At 51.7% G+C, this 25,272-nt stretch overlaps 1 protein-coding gene across 3 annotated transcripts in view; it reads right to left on the reverse strand.

The window, feature by feature from the left end:
- Positions 1-25,272, reverse strand: part of ASTN1 (astrotactin 1) — a 68,829-nt gene that overhangs the window by 19,519 nt on the left and 24,038 nt on the right. For 2 of the 3 annotated variants that reach the window (XM_066555825.1, XM_066555822.1), the window contains exons 3-16: positions 20,888-21,284; positions 18,737-18,883; positions 18,186-18,305; positions 16,864-17,013; positions 15,489-15,656; positions 15,275-15,359; positions 7,383-7,457; positions 6,789-6,926; positions 6,315-6,465; positions 5,486-5,652; positions 4,479-4,673; positions 4,051-4,178; positions 1,298-1,402; positions 296-484 (exon numbers count right to left, since the gene is read on the reverse strand). In XM_066555825.1, coding sequence (XP_066411922.1) covers positions 296-484; positions 1,298-1,402; positions 4,051-4,178; positions 4,479-4,673; positions 5,486-5,652; positions 6,315-6,465; positions 6,789-6,926; positions 7,383-7,457; positions 15,275-15,359; positions 15,489-15,656; positions 16,864-17,013; positions 18,186-18,305; positions 18,737-18,883; positions 20,888-21,284 — 2,215 coding nt within the window. The remainder of the gene's footprint in view (positions 1-295; positions 485-1,297; positions 1,403-4,050; positions 4,179-4,478; positions 4,674-5,485; positions 5,653-6,314; positions 6,466-6,788; positions 6,927-7,382; positions 7,458-15,274; positions 15,360-15,488; positions 15,657-16,863; positions 17,014-18,185; positions 18,306-18,736; positions 18,884-20,887; positions 21,285-25,272) is intronic. The other variant, XM_066555823.1, reaches the window with a different exon arrangement.

Consider the following 25,272-nt stretch of genomic DNA (forward strand, 5'->3'; position numbering starts at 1 on the left):
GAGACAAAAGGAAGGAAAGAATAAGATTAAAGACAACAGTTAAGTCCAGAATGAGGCAGGATGGTGGGATTGGTGCACTTGTCTTTCCCTGGGGCTGTGGGTATTGATCTTTCTTTTTGGCCTGGCCTGCTGCAATCCTTTGGCTGGCTTCAAAGGGTGTGAGAGCAGGGTGTGAGGCAATGACGTGGGACACGGTCCTGACACAGGCTGGGCACCTTCCAAAATGCCAAAAGCAAACCTCACTTGCCACTCCCAGGGGTTGGTATGAGTACCCTTCCCAAGGATAAGCTCCTACCTTTGCTGATGTCCTCATACTCCAGCCAGAGCTGCCGCTGGACCTGCCTGTTGGGATACCAGATGGAGCAGGACTCCTCAAAGCCATACACTGCCTCTTGGATGTAGTGGTTGCCAAACTGGTCCAGCAGCGCCACAAAATCTCCACGGGAGGTGGCTCCATCCAGAGAGTGGAGTGCATTGCTGAAGGCTGGCAGGGAGATGGAGGAGATGCTCAGTTCCCAGAGCCCACCCAGCCCTCGCTACCCCCCTACAGGCTTGCAGTGGACAGCCAGCCTTTGAGCCCATCACCTCTCAGAATCTCTGCTGGTCAGAGTGACTCTGAGATACGTTGTCCCGGCCTGGCAGCCAAAGATCAGGATTCTTCTGTTCTCATTCTCAAGGTTGTTTATTATCTCTTATCTATAACATTCTTTCTCCGACCCACTGAGATCTGCCTGGCAGGTTGGGTTGAGGCACACTGCCCATCCTTGGGGCAATGTTATCTTTTATACTAAAAACTACTTGTACATTATTTACCATAACTTGTACATTATTTACCATTACTATCATAGGTGATAGTACCTATCACCTATGTTAGACAGTGAGTTTCTGCCTTAAACCAATCCAAAAGTGCCACCATCACCCAGAACATGGAGGCTAGGAAGAAGAAGGAAAAAGGACAAGGCATGCCCAAATTCCTCCATCTTGGGACCCCAAGCCCCCATTCTAAAACCCTAAAAATCTATTTTTCACCCTGTGACAAATTAACTATTATTCTACTTAAACTCTCTTGACTTGTAATTCTTCATATAAAGGTTGGTAATTTGCTCCATGGGTCAAAATCAAAGGCACAGGGGTCTTGGGCTCTGTGCCAAGGTCTCTGAGCCCCCCTGTTGGGGTCTCGAGTCCCCCAGGGCAGCCAGAGGAATTTCCTGGGTTCCAACAATCACCTGCCAGCAGAAGGCTGTGTCACCTGTTGCCATCCTCTCTCCCCTAATTCCCCGTGTCCCTGCACACTTACACTGGGAGATGGTCATCTGGTTGAGCCGGACATGGTACATGACAGACTGCACCTTCCAGTGCTGCAGGAGGGGGTACCCAGACACCTCACTGAAGTTCACCATCCCTGCCAGAGAAAGGACACAGGGACTCAGTGCCACTGCTGAGCAATACCTCACCATGGGGATGGCTGCAGCCCTTCGTGCCTTGGGCAACACCGCCAGCAAGGTGGGAAGAAGTCAGCAAGGAGGGTTCTGTACACTCCACATGCCCCTAGGGAGGCTTTCAGAGCTGAGGGTCAGGTGGTCCCCAGCAATTAAAATGATGGCTTTGAAGGAAAACACGTAGGCTTGTTTCATTTTGCTCTGCGCTGGAAGATAATGAGCCTCCTCCTGCACCCCCTCCTGCTTCCTTCCCAGTGCCCACTCCCAAGGCACGCCCAGGTGTGCTAATTATGTCACTAATGAGAGCTGTGCTATTTAATGAGCTGTTAGCAGGCCTGGGAACGGGTCACCGTCATGCCACATGTGCCCAAGGGCGACCAAGAGGCTCTGGGTCCCCCTCAGCTGGGACTGAGCTGAGTGGGCAGCAGATGGACGGGGAAATCACTTCCTATTGATGCTAATGTTCCCACAGGACATTATGGCAATGCTGGGGCTGGAGAGGACCCAGAGTTTGTCCTTCTCCTTCAAAGACATCCTGCTCTTCAGCCATTCAGCTGTGAGTTGCAGAAGCCAGGAATTCATGGAGACCTGGGCTGGGTGGCCACTTATTCCTGCCCAAGGCACAAGGCAGCTCAGCTTCTCTGAGCAGAGGGACAGAGAGGCCACAGAGCCTCAGACAAAGCCCCAGCAAGGGAACTGGAGGGTGCTCATGGCTCTGAATTTGGTGGCCAGAGCATCCCCAGAGTGCCACAGCAGGATGCTGGCACAGGCCACCTCCCCGCTCTCGGCTCCAGTGCTGCACAGCCAGCACGTCACAGCAAACTCTGCTGCCAACAGGCACCCAGCAGGAGCTCAGGAGGATAACAGTGGGCATCCCCTCCTCGGTAACAAGGCCTGAAGACAGAGTATAAGCAGGATAAGATCCTTTGCCTTCCAGCACCTCTCTCTTCAGTGCTGGCTGCTGCCGACAGCTTCAAAGCCTTGCTCTTCCCTGCAAAGTGTTTATGCAAAAACAGCCCTTCCTTACTCAGCAGCTCTGCCTCTCGTGTATTCACAGCAATATCCAGGCTTCTGACAAGCAGAGAATATTTTACTTCTTTTCCTTTTTTTCCTCTTCTTTTTTTTTCCTTTTAAATCAGCTACAAAGCCAGCAGAGAGTGGGAAATGAATAGCATCATTTACTGGCTTTTACCACCCCAGCGAAATTGCCAGTGAAATCCCAGTCCCACTGACACCGCTGTGATGCTGAGGCTGTGGTGGCAGTGCCTTCCTTACATCCATGTAACCATGTCACAGGCAGGAGAGCCCCACTGGGAGGCAGGTGTCCTCCAGCACCTCCAGGCAGGATTGAGCATCCCCAGGGAAGCAGGAGTGACCCACCCATCCAACTCTCCTGGGGAAGCTCAGCCCCCCAAGACCCACCAGCACCCTCCTCCCTGCTGAACCTGCCTGCACCTTCACTGCCATGCACCCTGTCAGGGCAGCCAGCATCCCCCAGACCCTGGATACAGTCCATGGGGGCTCCCCCAAATCCTCCTGGAAGCTCTGCCAGACAAAGGGAATGCACAAAGTCTCCTATGATACAAAAACATCTTACTAGCCACATCCTGTGCTTAGCAGCTCCTCGATGTCAGGGCCATTTCAGCCAACAATGCTGCAGTAAGGTAGAAAAATCATAGAGAAAGCTTCATAAAATCAAGCCTGCTCTCCTGGAATCAGTGGCTGGCCTGTCAAGCTGGCACTTTGCAAGCTCCCATGTGAAAATAATCCTGTTGTGAGAAATTTGTTAACATAACAAAACTATTCCTGGGTTAAAAAATTACTTGCACCTGCATTAACTGTTTTTGCACCATTAGATAGAAAAATGAAAACTATCTTTAACAAACAACTGTCCCTGCACATAGACACCAAGAGTTTGAGTGACCATACAGAATAACAACCTGTTACAAACCAATAAAGTAATTGACAAGAAAGCTACTGAACAACTGGAATCCCACACAAGGTCTCTAAAACTGTATAAAAAGGAGTTATGTGAATAAAAAATGGCTTTTTCCAACATGAAAAAATGGAATCCTGAGTGATAAACAGCAACAAACACCAAGGAAATTAAGGCTACTTATGAGTACTGGCAACCTGAAAAAAAGGCAAATCCTTGAAGGCTGTCTAGGAACCCATTATACCTATCACTCATTGCCCATGATGCTCTGGTATGACAAACCAAAACATTTTAGTTTGGTGGTGCTGGGTTTTGAATGCTTCACTATATCAGCAAAGAAATCAAACGTAGTTGGAAAACCTTTTTGGCCTCCAAAAAAAAAAAAATCCTTTTGCAAATGCCCCAAATAGTTAATGGATGTAATGGATGCTTGAGCTTTTACACTCCACAATTACTCCACAATTAATTTACAGCCTTTGCCTTTTCTTAATTTTTAATGCCTTCCTCTTACTGGAAAAAGGAACCAGCTCTCAGCTGCTGGTTCCTTTGTGTGCAGCTAAAGCCAGAGTAGATCTGTCCCCCAGTAGATATATCCTGTGGGTGGTTAGGGTGTGAGCTGGACATGCTGGCAGCTGCCTCAGTGGGAGACACATGGATCCAGCTGGACTCACTCACCAGTGAGGAACTCAGGGTCAGGAGTGGGGTCAGAGAGCTCCTCTTGGCACTGGTTCTCCAAGGGCACTGTGGCCACCACCAGCCCATCGGGCAGCTGCTGCTCCAGGCCCCGGGCAAAGTTGTTCTGCCTGGAAGGTAATTGCAGAGAGAAGAACAAGGCTGGAGGACAGCAGAAATGACTGCCAACAAGTGACCCACCCCAAAAATCCACCTGGCATTTCTCCTTTCCTTCAGGAACAGATTAAAAAGATGTCTACTCTTGATGGAAAGTGTCAGACCCACCCTCCCCACCAGCCCCTCCATCTTCTGCAAAGCAAAGCCAGGCATGGACGGACAGGCAGACTGCTACGGTCCAGCCCCAGGTGCCTTCCACGCCTTCCTCTTGGAGAGGATGCTGAGGTCTGACCCTGCTGGGGTCTGCAACTCACCTGAATGTCCCTTTGAGCACCTGGCCTGGTGCCACCTCCCTGGTGTGGTTGTTGTAGCCATAGAAGAGCTCCCCAAAGAGGGTCTGGTTCATGGGCAGCTCGCGGGGCTCGCCGCAGTCCCCGGCCTCGGGGCACGACTCCGAGATCAGCTGGCACGAGCGCCCGTCCGCGCCCAGCTTGTAGTCCTCAATGCACCTGGGGAGCCAGCACGGGGTCCCCTGTCAGCTGCAGCCCCCACAACAGTGAGGACGGACACAAGAACAGAGGAGACCCCCTCCATCCCAACCCCACCAGCTCAGGGTGGTGGCAGCAATGGACAGCAGCGCTTTGGAGGTGTCCCCGTGGCCAGGGAGGGGATGAGCATGGGTCACTTCTCGGAATCTCTGCTGGTCAGAGCGACCCTGAGATGTGTTAGAAAGTCTCTTTTCCCAGCCCAGCAGTCGAAGAAGGAGTCAAAACCCTTCTATTATTGTTGTCAAGGTTGTTTATTGTTTCTTGTCTATGAAATTCTTTCTCCAACCCACCGAGGTCTGTCTGGCAGGTCGGGTTGAGGCACACTGCCCATCCTTGGGGCAGTGTTATCTTTTATACTAAAAGCTACGTGTACACTATTTACAATAACTTCCCAATATCCATCATCTATGTTAAACAGTGAGCTTCTACTCTAAACCAATCTAAATATGCCAACATCACCCAGAACATGGAGGCTAGGAAGAAGAAGGAAGAAGGACAGGGCACACCCAAATTCCTCCATCTTGGGACCCCAAGCCCCCATTTTAAAAACCTCAAAAATCTATTTTTCACCCTGTGACAAACTAACTATTATTCTACCTAAACTTTCTTGACTTGTAATTCTTCATATAAAGGTTGGTAATTGTTTTTTCCATTTATCAAATTCAAAGGCACAGGGGCCTTGGGTTTTGTGCCAAGGTCTCCGAGCCCCCTGTCGGGGTCTCGAGTGCCCCAGGGCAGCCAGAGGAATTTCCTGGGTTCTGGCAGTCACTCACCCACAGAACATGAGGATGTTGTAGAGCAGGGGGTCCTCGGGCAGGGGCACCATCTGCTGCAGGCACAGCTGCTCGCAGCCCCCGTTGAAGCCGTCAGAGCAGTCCACGCCCACGTGCCGGTCGTAGCAGCCCGTGCCGTCCTTCATGGGGCTCAGTCCCGTGGGGCACTGGTGGGGTGGGGGAAGCAGGAGGTGAAAACCCATGGGAAGGTATCTGTCTCTGAGGCTGAGGTGGAGGGCAGGGCTCCAGCATTGCTCTCCACCAGAAACTGCAGCCTGAGCAGCGCTCGGGGGCTGCAGGAAGGACAGCAGCACCATCCTCATCTGCAGATATTCCTCCTGCACCAAAGCCTCTATGCACCCTCAGGAGTGTATACCCTGAGGTGGGAGCCCCCAAGCCATCCCCTACCAAGGCAATGTGCTGGTATCAACCCCAGTCTCCAGCAACTCAGCTCCAGTGACTGACAAAGCTGTGCTGCCCTTTCCACACACACTTTCTGCCCCACGCTCACAGCCTCTTCACCCCAATGCCCAGCTCTGGTGATACTGCAGCCCCACAGTCACCCTGTTTTGGGGCAGAGCACTTGTGGTGGTGACAGGGCACACATTTGAGTGATCTGGAGCCTCCCACAGAGCCAACAAACAGATGGACTCTTACTGCCTCGTGTGCTCAGCAACAGAGGAGCTGCCAGCCCAAAAACATCTCCCTGCTACAAAATCAACCTCAAAATGTGCACCCCAAAGTGACAGTAAGGGAGGCAGGATTCCCTTTGTGGCCTGCCCTTCCTTGCTGACACCAAGGGGGATCCCAGGAGCCTGGGGTCACACACCACACAGCCCGTGGAGTCCAGCTTGCGGTCCGAGATGCAGCGGAAGTTCTTGCTGCAGCCGCCGTTGTCCCGGGAGCAGTCGCGCACGGGGCCGAAGGAGTCCAGCAGCACCTCCAGGCTGTCGAAGGAGGACGAGGTCATCAGCTCTTCCCTGTGAGGAGGAGGAGGAAGAGGAGGTGTGTCACTGCTTCCATGAGATGTTGTGGATGCCTACATGACTGTGGCTGTTTGTGTGGGTTTTTCCAGAGCTCAGGTTTTCCTTGGGCTGACGGTGAGCTGGGTGGCAGCCAAGCTTTTAGAAGGATGCAGGAGCTCCTGAGATGAGGGGGAATACTGCCAAAGGCTCGGCTTTGCAGGCCTAAAGAGGGGCAGGTTCATGGTTGTACTGACCTCCACCTGCAAATGTGGGATGGGGATGCCAGCTCTGTTTGCTGAAGCCCCTCCTGAGCTCCCTGACCCTGCCATGGCACCTACCTGACCTCCACTGCATCTTCCATCACCGTCATGTCAGTCTTGCACTTGGCTGAGGGGTTGATGGCCAGCTCAGCTGGTGGGATGACGAAGCTCTTGCTCAGGGGCAGCCACATGCCCTCCCCCAAGGTGTAGGTGAACCTGCCAGAGAGAGCAGCAAAGGCTGGGACAGAGGGAAAAGCTGACCCTGGAAGGTTGTCTCCGCCCAAATCCAAGCCCTTGAGCCTCCCTGCTCATCCTGCAAGGATGCCAGCCCAAACTAAGGTGTGTGGGCAGGGGAAAGTAAGGTGGCTCCTCCAAATACAGCCAATGATTCCCAAAAGTTGCATGTTACTTTAAAAAAAGGCACTTCCATTTTCCATAGAAACCCTCCTTCAGAGCCTAAAACTCACTCTCACCACGGTCAGAGAGGAGGAACTGGCTGCTGGGTATCCAGCACCCACATGAAGCTGCAGGGGCATCTTCCCAGCTATGCTCACATGTCCCCAGGAGGTGGCACAGGACAGCTGTGCTCAGCCCTGCCAGCTGGGCTACCTACATGCCCTGAGTCATATTTGAGCCCCAAAATGTGCTGAGCAGGTTGCCTTCACCGCTTACCGAAAAATCTTATCAGAAGGCTGCTCACCCAGCACCAAGTCAAAGCCACGCTGGAAGATGGTGTATGGCCAGGGCCTGGAAAAGAAAACCAGGAGCATCACACCAGCATCAGGTCCTCACAGCTGCTCACAGCCCAAAATGCCTGCTCAGCCCTCAGCTCACATGCAGAAGGGTCCTGGGGTAGGATGACTCCAAGGGTAGCCAGGACAACACAACAAAACAGCCTCAGATCCAAGATCTTAATTTTGGGGTTCCTACAACATCAGATTCTCATGCCAGCTCCAACCTGCCAATAGGCCAGTGGTGTGTTGCACCTGTAATTTTGGGGTTGGATGCACTCCAGCCATCCTCACATCTCTTCGTGCTCGGTAGCACCTGCCTGGTCCTGTTTTAGGGATTTGCATCACAGCTATTGAATTGCAAAAAGAAAACCAAATCACAGCTGGACCCTCTCTCTGTGAGGCTTTTGCCAGGCAGCACATCAACCTGGGACCCCAGTTTCACCACCTGCCTTATTACCACCCTTTTTATCACTGTTCCAGGCAGGGGAGCTTTGCAAAGTGGGCTGGAAGACAAGGTGGAAGTGTGGAGCCAAGCAGGAGGCTGGAGAGCTGGCCCATCCCTGCTGTTGTAGATAGCACAGGGTGATGAGTGATGAGCCACTAAGATTTGGAGGCTGGTGCCTTTCAGTGGGACACCCATGGCCATGACACCTTTGGGACATGAACCCCCAGCAGCACAGCCCTGCTGGCACACCACCACTTGCAGAGTGACACAGACAAGAGACCCCACTCCCAAACCATAAAACTCCAAATCCCCTTTGCAAGAGCTCAGAGCTGGGGAGAGGAGATTTTCCATCCCCTCGCATCACTGCTGCTGAAATTCAGAGTCAAGAGCGTCAGGTGCCAGTGACAAGCCCAGGGATTTTCTCTTGAGGCAACTACAACTCTCCTGTACAAGCAGTTTAATTTCTAATCTGAAGTTATTTCAGCAAGGACAATAATAATAATAATAATACAAAAATCCTGCCTGCAGGATTACAGCATTCCTTTGCTGGGGTACAATGCTGTTTTCCTGTCTGGTCAGCTGGGAGCTGGGGATTACATTCAGCCCACAATCGGATTGCCTTGAATGAGGTCAGCTTCATCCAGAAAGAGATGTGCTCCTTGTGTCTCACCAACACTTTGAATGCTTCACTCCCCCACCTTCCAGTGCTCCTGCAGATGGGTTTTATTCTTGCTTTTGAGGAGCACATCAGGCTGGGAACAAAGGCAGAGGCTGTATAGAAGCGAGGCATTGTTCCCCATCAATTCAGGTGGAAAAGTGGTTGTGGAGAGCTGCTCTTGGCTTGCAGCAGAGCTCAGTGCTGGGGCAGGTGCTGCAGATGCACAGGGACTGCCAGACCTGGTGGCACATGTGGGCACACCCAGGACATGGAGCCAGTGTATTTGGACCCACCTGGGAGATCGAAATCAGCACCCAAGCCATGTTGTGTCCACCCAGGACGCAATTTCCAAATGTGGCTAAAATTCCTGTAATCACAGAGTCCCAGAATGGGCAGAGGGTTGAAAGGGACTTTAGAGATCATCTCATTCTACCCCTCTTCCACTACACCAGGTTGCTCCAAGCTCCATCCAGCCTGGCCTTGAATACTTCTAGGGATGGGGGAGCCACAGCTTCTCTGGGCAACCTGTGCCAGGGCCTCACCACCCTCATAGTGAAGAATTTCATCCTAATATCTAATCAAACCTGCCCTCTGTCCGTTTGAACCCATTACCCCTGCTCCTAATGCTACATGCCCTTGCAAAAAGTGGTGATGGCTTTGATGCAGGGAAGAGGTTTCTGTGCTCCAGGAAGGGGGATGTGTGGCATCTCCTCAGCCTGCCACACTTTTCCCTTACTTGGGGTCAAAACAAGTCCCTTAAATGCAATGTTCAGCCTTTAGCTACATCCCTTCATGGCAAGGGAGAGTCAGGGTTGCATGGCCTTCAGAGCTCACAAAGGAAAGTGGGAATGATCACCAGCTCTGCAGCTGATCAGGTTGGATTAAATGGGCCAGGAATGACAGCTCTCAGCTTTTTGCAAGCCTTGGCACTCAGGTGGGCATTGAAACAACAAAATGGGGAATCACCAGGGCACAAATTCCCCACACTCAGCCAGCAAGTTCCCCACACTCAGCCAGCAAGTTCCCAGGGCCAGAGTGCTGCCAGTGGATCCCCAGGACAACCTTAAGCCTTTCAGCTTTTCTAGATGGACCATTACCATTACCTGGATGATTTGCTCCACATCTGGGCTTGAGTGGAAGCTCACAAAACACCTGCTAAGCCCTCCAAACCTGGAGCTGCTGGAGATGCTTTGAACCTGCTCAACAAGGCCCTGGCCATGCTTAAATTGCAGCCCCTGGGGGAGGAGGCCAGACTGACCTGCAGCATCAAGAGCTGTGCTCCAGCTTGTCCCCACTGCCTGAAAAACTCTTCCAGACAAGATGGGTGGGGTGAGGAATAATCCCAGAGCTGGCAGGATGTGATCACCCACCACGAGCTAACCTGGAGCAGCTGGAGCTGGCAAGAGGCTGGAGGGGCTGCAGGAGAAGGTTCAAGAAACTGCTGCAGGGCAATGTGACTGAAATGTCACTGGAGGAGAAAGTGGTTGGTTGTTACACACTGCAATAGGTGACTTCACACCTGGTTCCCTGACCTCCTGTGCTTTTCAGGGTTTCCAACCAGTGCACAGCACAAGGGTGGCCATGCCAGGGTGAGGAGACCAGAGCACCCCTGCTGCACCCAGGACCCCCATGCAGACCCAGAACCACCCTGAGAGGAACAGTGGATTTGTCTTTACAAACAATATATAGTTTGTAATATATAAACAATAGTGGATTTGTCTTTACAAACAAGCTGTGGGTCTGCTGGTAGATAAAACCAGCCCTGGGAGATAAAAGAAACAATGGGAAGGATTCCACTGATTGATGAATGGGAAAAGAGATTTGCTTTTAGAAATAAACTTTAGGTTTGCTGATAAAATGAAATTAGACATTGAAAGATGAAAGAAACAATCAAGAAGAAAAACCCCTAAATTCCAAAAGAATTAAAAATGAAAAGGGAGGGTTATACATCAGAGGGAAATCTTTGGTATCAGGTGTATCAGGAAGTCTAAACCTCTCAGGTACCTCAGCCAATGGGGCAAGAGAGAAGGGAAATGTGGCTGGGAAATTGGGATAAAAAGGGAGGCTGCATCTTCCAAAAATTTGAGAGATCCCAGGGGAATGCCCCATGGCCTCTCCCTTTACTCCAATAAAGCCAGAAAGGACTCCCCTGTCTCCTTTTTGGACACAAACCTCTGATGTTTGTGGGTTAATTTTCTTAACAACCCTGATGGCAGAAGAGCAGAGAGCAGATGCCACCCGACACCGAGTGACATTTCCAATCAGCAGTGCCCAGGGCAGCTCCTCCCCAGCTCCCCTTTGCCAGGCACCAGCTCTGCTCGGGTTTCAGCTGCCGATCCTCTGCCCTCCCACCCTGCCAGCCCCTGCGAGCAGCTCTTTATTAAAAATGCAAATGCTGGCACTTTCTCCCGGGCTGCCCGTAAATCTGCCAGGGGAGTGGGGCGGGAGGAGGAGACGGATGGGTGGCTTGGTGAAAGGATCTGAAAGAACCAGGAGCTTTTTACAAGGCTGTCCTTCAGCTGGCAGAGCAGAGGCACGCAGCAGGCGATGGAGAGAGGCAAGGGGAAAAAAGAAATAGAAAAAGGGGTGTGGGGAGAAAAAGAGAGAGAAAAATGAAGACTTTAAGCAGGAAAAGTGCTGTACTTGTCAGTTCAGTGTGTCCCTCGCTCTTCTGTGGGATGGGGATGGGAAAAGAGGAGCAGGGGCACTGCCAGGATGGGGATGGGAAAAGAGGAGCAGGGACACTGCCAGGATGGGGTTATGGTGTGGGGAAGGGAAGGGAAGGGAAGGGAAGGGAAGGGAAGGGAAGGGAAGGGAAGGGAAGGGAAGGGAAGGGAAGGGAAGGGAAGGGAAGGGAAGGGAAGGGAAGGGAAGGGAAGGGAAGGGAAGGGAAGGGAAGGGAAGGGAAGGGAAGGGAAGGGAAGGGAAGGGAAGGGAAGGGAAGGGAAGGGAAGGGAAGGGAAGGGAAGGGAAGGGAGCTGGGTGAGCAGGGCACAGGCTGATGCACTAATTCGGGTCCTGTGCTGGGAAAAACATCTGCAAGGCTGCGGGTGGGGCAGCAAGGCTGGGATGGGACAGTTTCCCAGTAGTCACAGCAGGATGAGAGCAGCCAGCCTGGCATGCTCACCATATCACCCTAAACTGCCTTCAAACCTCCCCAGGCCACGGTGAAGCCCATTACAAGTTGAAAGAGGACATTGAAAAAGACTCCTTCAATGCAGAGCACCTCAAATCCCAACGGGGGAGGCTGAAAAGTGCACCGTGGGGAGGGCAAAGCCACGTGTGAGATGGATCTAAGGGCTGGGATGAAAAAGTACAGATGCAGGCAGGTAACAGTTTATTAACTAAAGCCAGAATGTGCTGATTTGATTTTTGGCCACGTTTTACCACAAAAAGAACGGCAGAAATTTGGTCTGATGAGCAAAGATGAAGCGTGGCCGGTAGGATTGCTAGAAACTGCATCCTGCTCAGGGAACATGAGAGTAAGAGTCGAAAAGCAGCTAATTAACAATGCATATCAAAGCAGGGAGACAGACTGTGAGCACACAAACAGCACCAGACAGATTTGTTTAAAACAGGCAAAGAGCAGCACACACACACCAAAAAAAAAAGCAAAGAAAAAAAAAAAAGCAGCTGATCAAATGTATCTGCTATCCATGATCAAAAAGATCTGAGTTTTTGAAAAACTGAAAATTTAGGGTCCGGACACGTTGGGTAAAAGATGCAGTGTGGAGGCGTGGATCTCAGTCTGGTACCCAAAATACACCCAGCACAAAAAGCTTCTCACTGCCATCACCAATAAAGTACAAAGATGAGCTCGCCTTCATGAGCAAAATTAGATGCTACTGAGTGAACAGACACCGAGGCAACTTGTCCTCACTGTAAATAAAAATGAACCAGCGGCAAAACTATCTAAACCAAAGGGTTGAAATGAGTTTCCAGATAAAAAGGCCACCCAGGGAAAACAGAGGAGGTCAGATGCAGAACACATCACTCCCAGGTTTGCCAAGGGATTTAGCAAATCCTGCTTTGTTGACCAAGGGCCAGTGTGGTTTCTCTGGGGACTGACCTGTGGCAGCAGAACATCACTCCAATATTGCAGGGTTCAGAGCATATTGGACAAACAGCAATGTTTCAGGCACAGCTGATCTCACCTTGAGATGGGGGGAAAGAGCAGAAGATTTGCAGACATCTCTTTCAGGTGAGCCTGGAACTGGGAGTGAGCTGATGAGCCCAACAAAAAACAGCACAGCACTCAACCTCTACCCCAAAAAACATAAATAGCAGCTTACAGCTACAAGTTATCCTGGTAAACAGGCTCTGACAGGATGGTTCTCCTAGGCTAAAGAGATTTCATCACAGCCATGACCTTGTGGAGGCCAAAAGTTCATGCAAGAGGGATCAACACCATCACAAGCCCTTCCAGGCAGAGCTGCACTAAGCAGCACCTGGACATCAGGAACAGATAGCAGAAAAGGAAAAAAAAAACTCATTAAACACCAAGCTGCTCTCAGCATCACAATGCTTAGTGTGAACATGCTTTCAAGAGCCCCTAAAAATAGTGGAAGCTGCAGGTAGGGATGGTCAAGTGTGGTTTCAGCTCTACCATTTTATGAAACAAAAATCTGACAGGTTCCATGAAGAAACACAGAACAACCCCAAGTTTCAAGAGGCTTGAGAGAGTTTTCTAAGGATGGTGACATCTGCAGCGCTGGAGCCTTCTCGAGAGCCCAGAGAAGGGCAGAGGACTTTGACAGCCCCACCATGGTCTAGGGCTCTGCTGCACCCTGGGGAGAAAGAGAACTGCCAGGTTTCTCTGCCTCAAACAGAAAAATATTCTGAAAATGCTGCACATAATTTGTCACAGCCAACTCTGGTACAGAAGAAGAAACACAAGACAAGATGTAGCCTGGAAAGCTATGGATCCTGTTTCAGGCAGAGAAAAGGCTCCTGTGGGAGCCTCAGGTGGAGATAGGCCTAAAAAAGCAGCCCCAAATGCCCCAGAGGAGCAGGGCAGGTCCTGAGCACCTTTCAGGTGGGCATTGCTGACACCAAAGCTGGGTCAGGGGATGCAAACAGGTCCAGGGGCTTTGGGAATGTATTGGTCCTTCTTGCCCTTGGCTTCTCTCCTGCTTGTTACCATCTCTATTTTTCCCAATTTACCTGAAAGCAGCATCTTTTTCTCCACTTTGCCTTCAGAAAGTGAAGCAGCTAAATCAGGAAAAAGCTGGAGAAGAGCAGTGTGCATGGAAGAAGAGTGTGAAGCTGCAGACCCACGCTCAGGAGCAAAGGACAAGCAGAGGGTCAGGAAGCAAATGTTTCTCCACAGTGCTTATCCATTTTTGTTACTACCCTCCATGGACAAAGTTATTTGCCAATTTGCTTTTTGCAAGGTGTTGGGCTCAACACACCAAAACCATATGTGGCTATGAGTGGCTGTGGGCTCTTTCCAGCCCACTGTGAGACATTCCTAAACACAGCACCTCCCAAAACAGGCAGGGGAACAGCCCCCCACACCCCCCAGCCCATAACTCAATGCATCTTATGAGATGGCACAGAGGAGCTGGGGACATTCCTCTTGGACACTGGTCCCTGGGGACACACAGCACAGGGAGCTGTGTTTCTGCCTGCATTCTCCTGCCCCAGCAGTGGCACCTCACAGAGGTTTGGGGACCATCACCACACCCCACAGCACATCCCCAGCCTGGGGCCACCTGCACCACGAGCATGGCCCTGGCTCAGGGCACCCAGAGCAACAGCTTGTGTAACACAGCTGGTGCTAAATTGCCTTTAAAATGATAAAAAGCAGCGAGGGGGCTGGAGATGGAGCAGCAGTGCTCTCCCCAGGGCCCCAGTTCAAAGGGACACAGCAGGGCTGTGCCAGCAGTGACAGCCCGCACTGCTGCCAGCCCCCAGCACAGTGACACGGCAGGGGGACACCAAGCCCAGCCTTTGATGATTTTTCTCTTCCCACTGTGAACATTATTAACTTCAGAGAGGGCATCCTCACACGTGCAGGGCCACCACTGATCCAGCTGCAGCATAATGAGAAAGGGGGGGGGGGGGAAAGGGTTTGGTGGGAGCTCTGAATTTGGAGATGTCTTGGCTTTGTGCACGCCACCTCCAGCCATTCCTGGGAGCTGCATGTCACAGACCCACGAGTGCTGAGGGACAGATGGAGCACCCCCTTGAGGGTCACAGAGAGGTGGGAACTTTTGGAATCCACCACTGAATCGCTGCTGAAACATCAGAAAAAATTCCTTTACCACCTCCAGGTGTGTAAAGCTTGGAGCAGACGGTGACTCCTCTGTTCCCCCAGGCACACTATCAAAGCATTTAATTTTCCCAGTTTTCACTGGGGACCTCAGCCCGACCTCAGCCCTCCTCTGATGCCTCACACACCCAAAAAGAAAGCCCCACAAAGTGCAGGATGCCCAGGATCGTGCACACAAGGGTGGGAGGAACAACCTCGATCTCCTCCAGGGGGTGTTGGCTCTGAAATGTGACAATGGCCTCTTGTACATCATTCCTGATTATTTCAAAGAACAGAAATCCTCGCCTCCTGCAGAGCTGCTGCAGAGCCCAGCTGTGTGCTGACCTTACAATTCACCGAGGTGCCTCTAAGAATTTACCACAGTTCTGCCATCCAAGAAGTCATCACAGCTGTGCTGAGGGGCTGTGGAAGCCCAGCAGCTCCTGTGAGGACACTGCAAGGCTGGGCACTCACCCCTGGTTCGTTCCCCACTCGTTCCTGATGCAGAGGTGCTTGTGCACAGGGTCCTTCATGTAACCTTCATAGCAGAGACATTCCCCTGTGGAGACAGGGACATCAGGGGCACGGCAGGACACTCATGGGAAGGCTTTCCATGTGCTTCCCTGCCGAGTGCAGCCTGCAGCCACACACCAGCACACAGACCCAGCCCTCCCTCAGGAACACTCACCGGTCTCGGGGTCACACTGGTGCTCACAGGGGTCCAGGAGGCGCCGGGCACACAGGTCCAGGGCCCAGGGCCCACTGGAGTTTTGCTGGGAGAAGAGGACAACCTGTGCTGGGTTCAGCCAGTCACTGGCATCCAGCTGGCTCCCCTCCAGCAGGATGAACCGGCTCCCTGCCACCGAGACAAGGGGAGTCAGTGACAGCCACCCACTGCTGCACCCTCCATCCCACGGTGGTGCCCTGCATCCCATCCATCCCATGATGTCTGCCCCCCATGCTGTGATGGATCCCTCCAGCCCCTGCCCACTCACTCCATCCTGAGAAAGTACCCTCTGTCCCACGACAGTCCCCTCTGTGCCACAAGGAATCCTCTGTCCTGTGCCCATCCTCTCTGCCATATGACAGCCCCCTCCATTCCATACACGATATCTCCTTCCATCCTGTGCCTTTCCCCTCTGTCCCACAGCAGCCACCTCCATCCCACACCCCTCACAGAGGTCTGATCCCTCTGTCCCACCATGTCCTTCATCCCATCATGGTCCATTTAATCCCATATCCATTCCCTTCCAGCCCACAATAATCTCCTTGGCCCTATGCCCATCCCCTCCACCCTGCAGCAAGCCCTGTGTCCCACAACAACCATCTCCACGCTGTGTCTGTCTCTTCTGTCCTGTGCCTTGTCGCCCCAATATTTTGAGATTTTCTGAGCCTTCTGATGTTTACATTCTTGTAATGAACTTTCTCACACACTTTATGTAAATAAATTATTGTTTTGCATTCTTTTATAGAGGAAGAGAAATTTGATGGACTGTTGGTTTGTCCAGCGTCATTGGAGAGGTGGCACTGTCACCCTCCAATCCACTGTCACTTTTGGAAATATATAAATGTTAGAGTCAGAAATTAAAAACTCTTTTTTCACCTTGGAAAAGCTGCGTGTCCACATCATGTTATTTCGTGTCCTATAGTGACAGTGCCTATCCCCTCCACCCTGTACCACTCCAACCCTTGCTCCCAACATGGCACCCTCCATTTCACACCATTCCCCTCTGTCATGGACCCATCCCCTCCATCCCCCTCTGTCTTCCACCCATCCCATGCCCATTCCCTCTGTCCCACACTGCTGCCCTCCATCCCCACCTGTCCCTCCTGCCTTGCACCCATCCTGTCCATCATTCCCCATCTCCTCCATCAATCCTCACAGAGTGGGGCAGGCAGGAGTGGGTAAGAGCAGGGGGTGCTGGAGTGGGTAAGGAAGAGCAGGGGGTGCTGGAGTGGGTAAGAGCAGGGGGTGCTGGAGTGGGTAAGAAAGAGCAGGGGGTGCTGGAGTGGGTAAGAGCAGGGGGTGCTGGAGTGGGTAAGGAAGAGCAGGGGGTGCTCACCGTCGGCAATCAGGTGCTCAGGGACATGGAGGGTGATCTTGACCACAAGGGGACAGTTCATGTGAGAGGAGCACACCAGGCTGATGACACAGCTCGTCACACTGATGAGGGTCAGCGTGGTCTTGTTCACAGGGCTTCGGGGGGACCCCACTGCAGAACACAGGAGCACAATCAGACCTGACACCTGCAGCACCCAGGAAGGTCTCTGGGTGCAGCCAGGGGAGCCCAGGATGCAGAGACCCTGCTCAGCCCCCTGGAAACCCAGCATCAATCAAATCAAATGGAATCATTTTGCACTTTGAAGAACATGAAGCAGCCTTTGCCATGGGACTCTCCATCCCTCTCTCCCACTGTGACCAAGATCTTCCTGATTCCTCAGAGCCCTGGCTCTCCCACACCCTGCACTGCAGCATGCTGAGAGCTTTGCAGCAGCAGAGCTTTAAAGCAGAGCAGCAATATTAGGAACACAAAGGTAAATACAGTATCCTGGTTTTCCCCCTTCCTTCTTGGCACTTCACTGGGGTTAATTTTGTCATGACAACAGGCTCGTTGATGCTCTTGAAAAAGCAATAGAGAGCCCTAACTGCTCAGAGCATGCAGGTCTTTGACTTTTAATCTTTCAGCTGAAGAAGCTGAGCGGAAACAAACTGTCTGGAGACAAAGCCTGAATGTCTGTCTGTGTCTGAGCCTTCCAGCCTCAGCTGAAGGAGATGGCTCCCAGTCTTGCCACTCCCAGAAAAACAAGGCATCATCCAGCAAACGAGGCTCAACGAGGGAAAACAGACACTAACTTTCCTCTTGGGAAGAGGAAACCTCCCAGAGGGACAGAGCAGGGCAGTGGGGCAAGACTCCAGCCTGGGGAGCGAGGCTGTTCCCATCCTCTGGTGCACGTACAGCTGGCATGTGCATGGTGCTGAGCAGCAGCAGCATGGCAAGGCACAGGCCAGCCTTTGAAGCATGTTACTCATTAATATACACCAGTGCCCGGCAGGAGCCTCCAGCAAAACATCAGAATACATTTCACCCTCTGCTGAGAAGCTCCACCGGAGAGCAGCAGCAGCCTGCTGCGAAGGAGGGACTGTGCCTGCCTGCAGCAGCTGGGGTTGCACTTGGGTTTCCATCTTTTTGCCAATGCAAAGTCGCCAAATCCAGAGAAGCAACAGCAAATGAGGCAAGAGGGGTGGCTGGTGACCCACCTCTGCACCTGCACCCACCCCTGCACCTGCACCTGCACCTGCACCCACCCCTGCACCCACCCCTGCACCTGCACCCACCCCTGCACCCACCCCTGCACCTGCACCTGCACCTGCACCTGCACCCACCTCGGCTGCGCCTGCGGCTCCGCGAGGGGTCCGTGTAGAAGGTCAGCTGGGGATCGGTGTCTGCCTCTGTCCCTGAGTCCCCCTCGGGGTTGAGAAACGCTGAGCCAGCTGCAGGGGACACTGAGTGTAGTCACGGAGGGGTTGGCACCGTGCCACCCCAAACCTTGGCATCCTACAGCACCCTTCAGGGAAAGCCTTGCACTACAGAGCAGAAGCTCCATCTGCCAGGTGCAGCAGGGACAGCATCTGCTCCCCTTCCCAGCACACACAGCCAGACCCCCCCTCCACAGGATACCTTGCACCTTTCCCCATGGCTGTGCCAGAATCCTGTAGTATTTACTGGGCCAAACACCACCTGCATCTTCACAACCATCCCAACATCACTCGCATCCTTGCAGGCACCACATTTCCCATTTCTCCCCACCCAAACCCCCTTTCCCATGCTCTCTCCACGCTCTGGTCCTATCTCTCCATCCCAGGAGAGGGTGGGTGGGTGGAATGTGGGTGGGTGGGAGCCCAAGGCACCTCACCCACCCCAGGGACTGCCCTACCTCGCGCCTTGTTGTTGATGCGCTTGCGCTGGCTGCTGGAGGTGTGGGACAGCAGCGTGGCCTGCTGGTGGTTGGAGTCCACGGGGCTGGTGGCAATGATGTTGTCCTTGTACTTGTTCATCAGGGACAGCTTGGCGTTGTCGCTCCCTGAGCAGGAAGGATTGAAGGCAAAATATTTAGACTTTTAAAAGGGAGTGAGGTGAGAGAAAGGTTTCCTTGGGTCCATCTCCAGATCATCCTGAGGTGATCAAGGTGAGCAGCCCCCAAGGCACACTGATGAGCAGCTCAAATCCTGAAGAGGACTGGCACCTCCACCAAACTAGCCAAAAGCTGAGATTTAACTCTGAGGGTCTCAGGGCACTTCCTCATATGCAGGAGAGCTTCAGGCACCTCACCATGATCTTCCCAAACTGTTTGGAAAGGCCCTAGTTGGATGGCTCAGTTAGTGATATGACCAAAGAACAGGTTTGTTACAAGCCTCAGAGAATCCCTGCTGGTGATCAGAAGGCAGTGTTAACTCTGAATCATACTGATGGCAAGTAAAAAATTGCTACCAAAAACCTCACCCGAGGAAGACACCAGAAATCTGGAGACACAGAAGGGAAGTTTGGGGGTCACAATGGGATAGCATGGAGGGAGCCATGTCACCATGATATTTTCTGAAAAATCCCTTCACTGGGATTTCTTTTCCTGGGAAGCTGGGAAACTTAAGCTTCTCCGTGTTTTGCTGCTCTGGAATGTGGTCTGGAGAATTGTTTACCCAGCATGTGAATTGTTTTTAATTAATGACCAATCACCATCAGCTGTGTCAGGCTCTGAGGAATCAGTCACGAGCTTTCATGAGCATTCTTTTCTAGCCTTTTGTCTGTATCCTTTCTCTTTCTTTAGTATGGTTTTGGTATATATTTTTGTTTTAATATAATATCATAATATAATAAATCAGCCTTCTGAGAACTTGGAGTCAATTCTCATCTCTCACCTCATCCTGGGGACCTCACAACACAACAGGAGCCCCATTCTGGGTCTCTGTCAGGCCATGGAAACCACAAAGCAGGGACTGCTCTCCACTGGCTGCAGTGATGGAAGTGCCTTCAGGGCACCACCAACACCTCACACCCAACGAAACCCCAGAGAATCAGGGAAAATGCTCCGGTGTTGCATTGTGATTTCAGGATTTTCCTCATAACCTCGGATCCCTCCCTGATAATTCCCTGCCAGGTGTGTCAGTCACCTCTCCTTCCCCCTGCTGGGCACTGTCTGTCAATCCTGGCATTCCAGAAGGGCGTGGAGTGATTGGCAGAATTCAAAAGATGCCCTCTACCCCTGAGGGGACATTGGGCCATCCAGGTGTCCTTTGTCCCTTAAGTACCTCGTTGGTGGTCCCCATATTCCTTCCCTCCCCTTCTCCCCCGAGTAAACCACTCAGTTCAGGGAGTTCTGCTGGATTCAGAGGCCTGTGGGCCAGAATAAAGCTCTGGATCCAAACCCTCCATCAGAACCGGCTCCTTTCCTTCACCATCGCCTTAAAGCTTCTCCACAGAGGGAAACCCCAGGAGCAGCCCCTGTTATGGGGGGAAGCTCCATCCCAGCACCACCAGAGCTCCTGCAGGCCTGGACTCGTCCCCACGTGCCCAGCTGCAGCACCCAGGCAGGCAAAAGTGTCTGTGGGGTGAAACACCACACACCCAGCAGCCAAAAGTGTCTGTGGGGTGAAACACCACACACCCAGCCAGCCCAAAGTGTCTGTGGGGTGAAACACCACACACCCAGCCAGCCCAAAGTGTCTGTGGGGTGAAACACCACACACCCAGGCAGCCAAAAGTGTCTGTGGGGTGAAACACCACACACCCAGGCAGCCAAAAGTGTCTGTGGGGTGAAACACCACACACCCAGCCAGCCAAGAGTGTCTGTGCGGTGAAACACCACACACCCAGCCAGCCCAAAGTGTCTGTGGGGTGAAACACCACACATCCAGCCAGCCAAAAGTGTCTGTGGGGTGAAACACCACAGTTGCAGCTATTTGGCTCAGCAGCAAGAGCCAGACAAGCTCAGGCACGTCCCGTCTGGCTACATTGGTAATTATTCCAAAACACACGTATGGAGCCGGGGGAGAACACAAGCCGGAAGGGATCCATCTCCGCCCAAGCCCACCTGGAGTGAGGTCCATGCTGGCCTTCTCGTTGCAGCCCTGCAGCGAGTCCAGCGTGCGGGTGACCTGGCTGGCGAAGTCCTCGCCGCCGTTCATGCACTCGCGCTGCAGGTGGTGCCGCAGGTCGGTGATGTCGTACTCGTAGCCGTCCAGGATGGGCGTCTCGCGGATGCTGAGCGTGCCGCTGGAGTTGTGGCCCTGCACGCGCTGGGCGTTGCGCAGGCTCTCCCGCCCGTGGCCCCCGATCAGCACCGATGGGATGTAGTGGATCTCGTTGGCGGCCTCGGCGCTGGCGCTCTTCTGGGGCTGCGGCACGCGGCGCCGCTTGCACCAGCGCCGGCGGGTGTACAGGATCATCACCAGGCACAGGATGGACAGCAGCAGGGCGATCATCCCTCCCTGCAGGCACACACACCGAGCAGCCTCAGCCAGGTGTCCTCGGGAGCTCTGCTGTTAATTGCAGCCCCGAGACAAGTGAAAAGTCTCTGTTTCGGCCTGCGCATCCGAAGAGTGAGCCGGAGTTCTTCAGTTTTCTGTCTCAGAGCTGTTTAATGTATCTTATCTATAAAATTTTCCTCCTGCCCAGCCGAGGTCCACTCAGCAGGGCAGCCAGCGGCACTCTTACCGCCCTGTCTTTTTATACTACAAACTACCTATAACATATTTACAATTACTTCCCAATACCTATCACCTATGTTAGACTGTGAACTTCTATTCTAAACCAATGCCAAAGTGCCAGCATCACAGCAGAAGATGGAGGGAGAGAAGAACAAGAAGAAAGACTAGACACGCCCAAGTCCCTCCATCTTGTCCCCAAAACTCCCATTCTAAAAATCCTAAAATCTACCTTTTCACCCGGTGATAATTTTATTATTACACTATTTAAACTTCTGTGACTTTCAGGTCCTCATACAAAGCTGGTCATTTGCTCCACGGGTCATAATCAAATCCCCAGGTGTTCTGGGCTGCATGCCAGGGTCTCTGAGCTCCCCAGTAGGGGCCCCGGCAACTCTGGATACCCAGAGGGATGTACTGAGTTCTGACAAGGTGTCGCCCTGATTTTTTGAGATTTTCTAAGCCTTCTGATGTTTACATTCTTGTAACGAACTTTCTCGCACATTTATGTAAATAACTTATGTTTTGCATTCTTTTATGGAAGAGTGTGGGGACCCAGGACATCCCTCTGGCTGTCCTGAGCAGCCAAGACCCCTGCCAGGGCTCTCAGAGACCCTGGCACAGAGCCCAGAAATGCCTGTGGGTTTGATTATGACCCGTGGAGCAAGTTACCAACTTTAGATGAAGATCAGCAAGCCATGACAAATTAAATAGAATGTTAGTGAATTTATCACAAGGTGAAAAAGTAGATTTTGGGGTTTTTTAGAATGGGAGTTCAGGGGACAAGATGGAGGGATCTGGGCGTGTCCAGCCTTTCTCCTTCTTCTTCTTCTTGGCCTCCATCTTCTGCTGTGATGTTGGCCCTTACAGATTGGTTTAGAGTAGAAGCTCACTGTCTAACATAGGTGATAGGTATTGGAAAGTAACTGTAAACATTGAATACGTAGTTTTTAGTATAAAGACATAACACCACCCCTAGGGCACACAGTGTGCCTGGAACTGTCCTGCTGAGTGGACCTCGGCAGGGCAGGAGAAAGAATTTTATAGATAAGATACAATAAACAACCTTGAGACTGAGAAATGAGGAGCCCTGACTCCTTCTTCAAGTGCCAGGCTGGGAAAAGAGATTTTCTAACTTTTCACTCTGACAAGCTAAAGAGCCCGGCAGAAGAGGAGAAATTTGATGGATTGTTGGTTAGCCCAGTGTCATTGGAGAGGTGGCACCTTCACCCTCCAATCCACTGTCACTTTTGTAAAACTATAAACGTTAGAGTCAGAAAATAAATTTCCCTTTTCTTCGCCTCGAGAGCAGCGGTGTGTGCGCTCATGTTGTTTCATGTCCTATAGTGACAGCCAGGGCTGGCATCCACCATCCCCTGGGACTCAAACACCCCAGGGATGCTCCAGGGTGGAAAGGAGAGCCCATCACCAAGAGTCTGCTGGCACCATGAGCACCCAGTGCTGGCCTGGAGCCTGCCCTGGGCTGGACCAGTGTTGAAGTTGCCAGCGAGGCATGAAAAAGCAGAATTTAAAGCAAAGCATGTTTTGTTTCACTCTCCTGCCTCTGAAAACAGAGATCAGCTTTATTCCAGGCAAATGCTCCTACGGGCAACTTTTTCTGACCCATTTCCAACCAGTTTCAGTGCTGTCACTCTCAATCTTGGGAGATGTTCCCAGGGTATCCGGCAGAAATTGCAGCACAGATTAAAAGAGATCAAAGCTTGAGACAGGCAGATGACTGAAGTGTTGTTTGGGGAGCATGTTTGGGGAAAGAGGCTGAAAAAGCTCCTGTCCCACAGGCATGGACCCCAAAACTGCACCTGGCCCTGCCACCCTGCCACTGTCCCCAAGATCACCCTCCTGCAAGATGTCACCGATGGAGGGCGGTGAGATGAAAGCCCCAAACTGGCCCTTTATGCACAATCTGCCAAGAATAATAACAATAATAACAAGAAAAAGCATGTGGAGCCAGTTAAGAGCTCAGAGCCCATCCACAGCTCCGGTCTCCCTCCTCTTTTCTATGCAACAGGTGATCTTGAGAAAATAAAATAATAGTAATAATCCGCTCCATTAGGATAAAACATTAAGGGAATTATTGAATGAGAGGCAGGAGAGGCAGCTGGAAAAGGAAGTTTAATGGCCATTACAGTTTAACCCACTTTCATTTCCAGAATAATGGAGCTGTGATGCACTATCCCACCCTCCTTTTCAACTTTCTTTAAAAACAAAAAAAAAAACCCCAAAAAAACAAAACCAAAAAAAAAAAAAAGAAAAAAAGAAAGAAAGAGGAACCAAACTCAGTGATTCAGTAGACCAGCAGTCCTGCAGAGGTCAGGGGGCTGGCTGGCACCTTTCTGGACAGGGACTCTACAGCCAGGAAGTCAGAAAATCTTGCTAGGGCTGAAAACTGGCCCTGGATCATAGAAACCACAGAATCCTACAATGGTTTTGATTAGTATGGACCTTAAAATCACCTCATTCCAACGCCCTTGCCAAAAGCAGGGACGAGCTCTGTCCAACCTGGCCTTGAACACTTCCAGAGATGGGGCAGCCACAGCTTCTCCAGGCACCCTGTGCCAGGGCCTCAGCACTCACAGGGAAGAATTTCTTCCCACTATCTAATCTCTGTATCAGTCTGATTCCATCTCTACATGCCTCTGTATAAAGTGCCTGGCATAGTCATGCAGGATTTTTAGTGGCAAAGTGGGAGCCTAATTCTGTATCATGCTCCAGTCCCTATGAGTTCCTGTAGTCCATAAATTAGTGGGGATTATCCCCATCCCCACCAGGGGTGGCCTCCTCTGTCATGGCTCTCCATCACCCTAGGGAAAGTCCACCTGCAGGTGGCATGACAAGCAGGTAGGAGGAATTCCAGGGCGTTCCTGGCTTTCCTTCACCCTCTGTATGCACATGAAATCCCCCAAACACCAGCAAGCTCTGCCATACACCTGTGCAGGTGAACAGGAGAGACCAAGCTGGAGCTCAAACCTGCTGGATGCTCATTTTTTTCAGGCAGTGGCCGTGGGTTCACAAAAGAGACTTGTTATTTCATTGAAAATGAGTTTCTTCTGCCCCAGTGGTCTGAGAGCTCAAATTATCCCTGAGAAAAGCAGCCTGTGGACTCTTGAGATTTCCAGAGGCTCTGAGAGGAGGATGAAAGCCAGAACTGAAGTCTCCCCTGCCTACTGCCCTTTGGAGAGGGTCAGACCACCACCTCATAGCCCCTTTTTTCCCTGCACAGGAGCACTGAAATCCCATTGTGCCCTATTCCCCCCAGCCCAGCATCCATGTGAGTGCTGGGAGAGGAGCCCTGTCTGGGATGGGTGTGGGAGTGCTCCTCACCCAGTCCACAAGCAGACCTTGGTCACGATGGATACAATTCACACCTGTCACAGACATCTTTTATGGAAAATCCTTTCCTTAGGATTTTTTCCTCCTGAGAAGCTGAGAGGCCTCAGGAACAAAATGTAACCAATGGTTATCTGCTGCTGTGGAATGCAACAGGTGCATCTGTGATTGGTCTCATGTGGTTGTTTCTAATTAATGGCCAATCACAGTCAGCTGGCTCAGACAGAGAGTCTGAGCCACAAGCCTTTGTTATCATTCTTTCTTTTTCTATTCTTAGCCAGCCTTCTGATGAAATCCTTTCTTCTATTCTTTGAGTATAGTTTTAATATAATATATATCATAAAATAATAAATCTGAAACATGGAGTCATCCTCGTCTCTTCCCTCATCCTCAGACCCCTGTGAACACCGTCACTCACGCCTCT

Source organism: Molothrus aeneus, chromosome 9 (genome assembly GCF_037042795.1).
Source record: "Molothrus aeneus isolate 106 chromosome 9, BPBGC_Maene_1.0, whole genome shotgun sequence".
Taxonomy (NCBI): Eukaryota; Metazoa; Chordata; class Aves; order Passeriformes; family Icteridae; genus Molothrus; species Molothrus aeneus.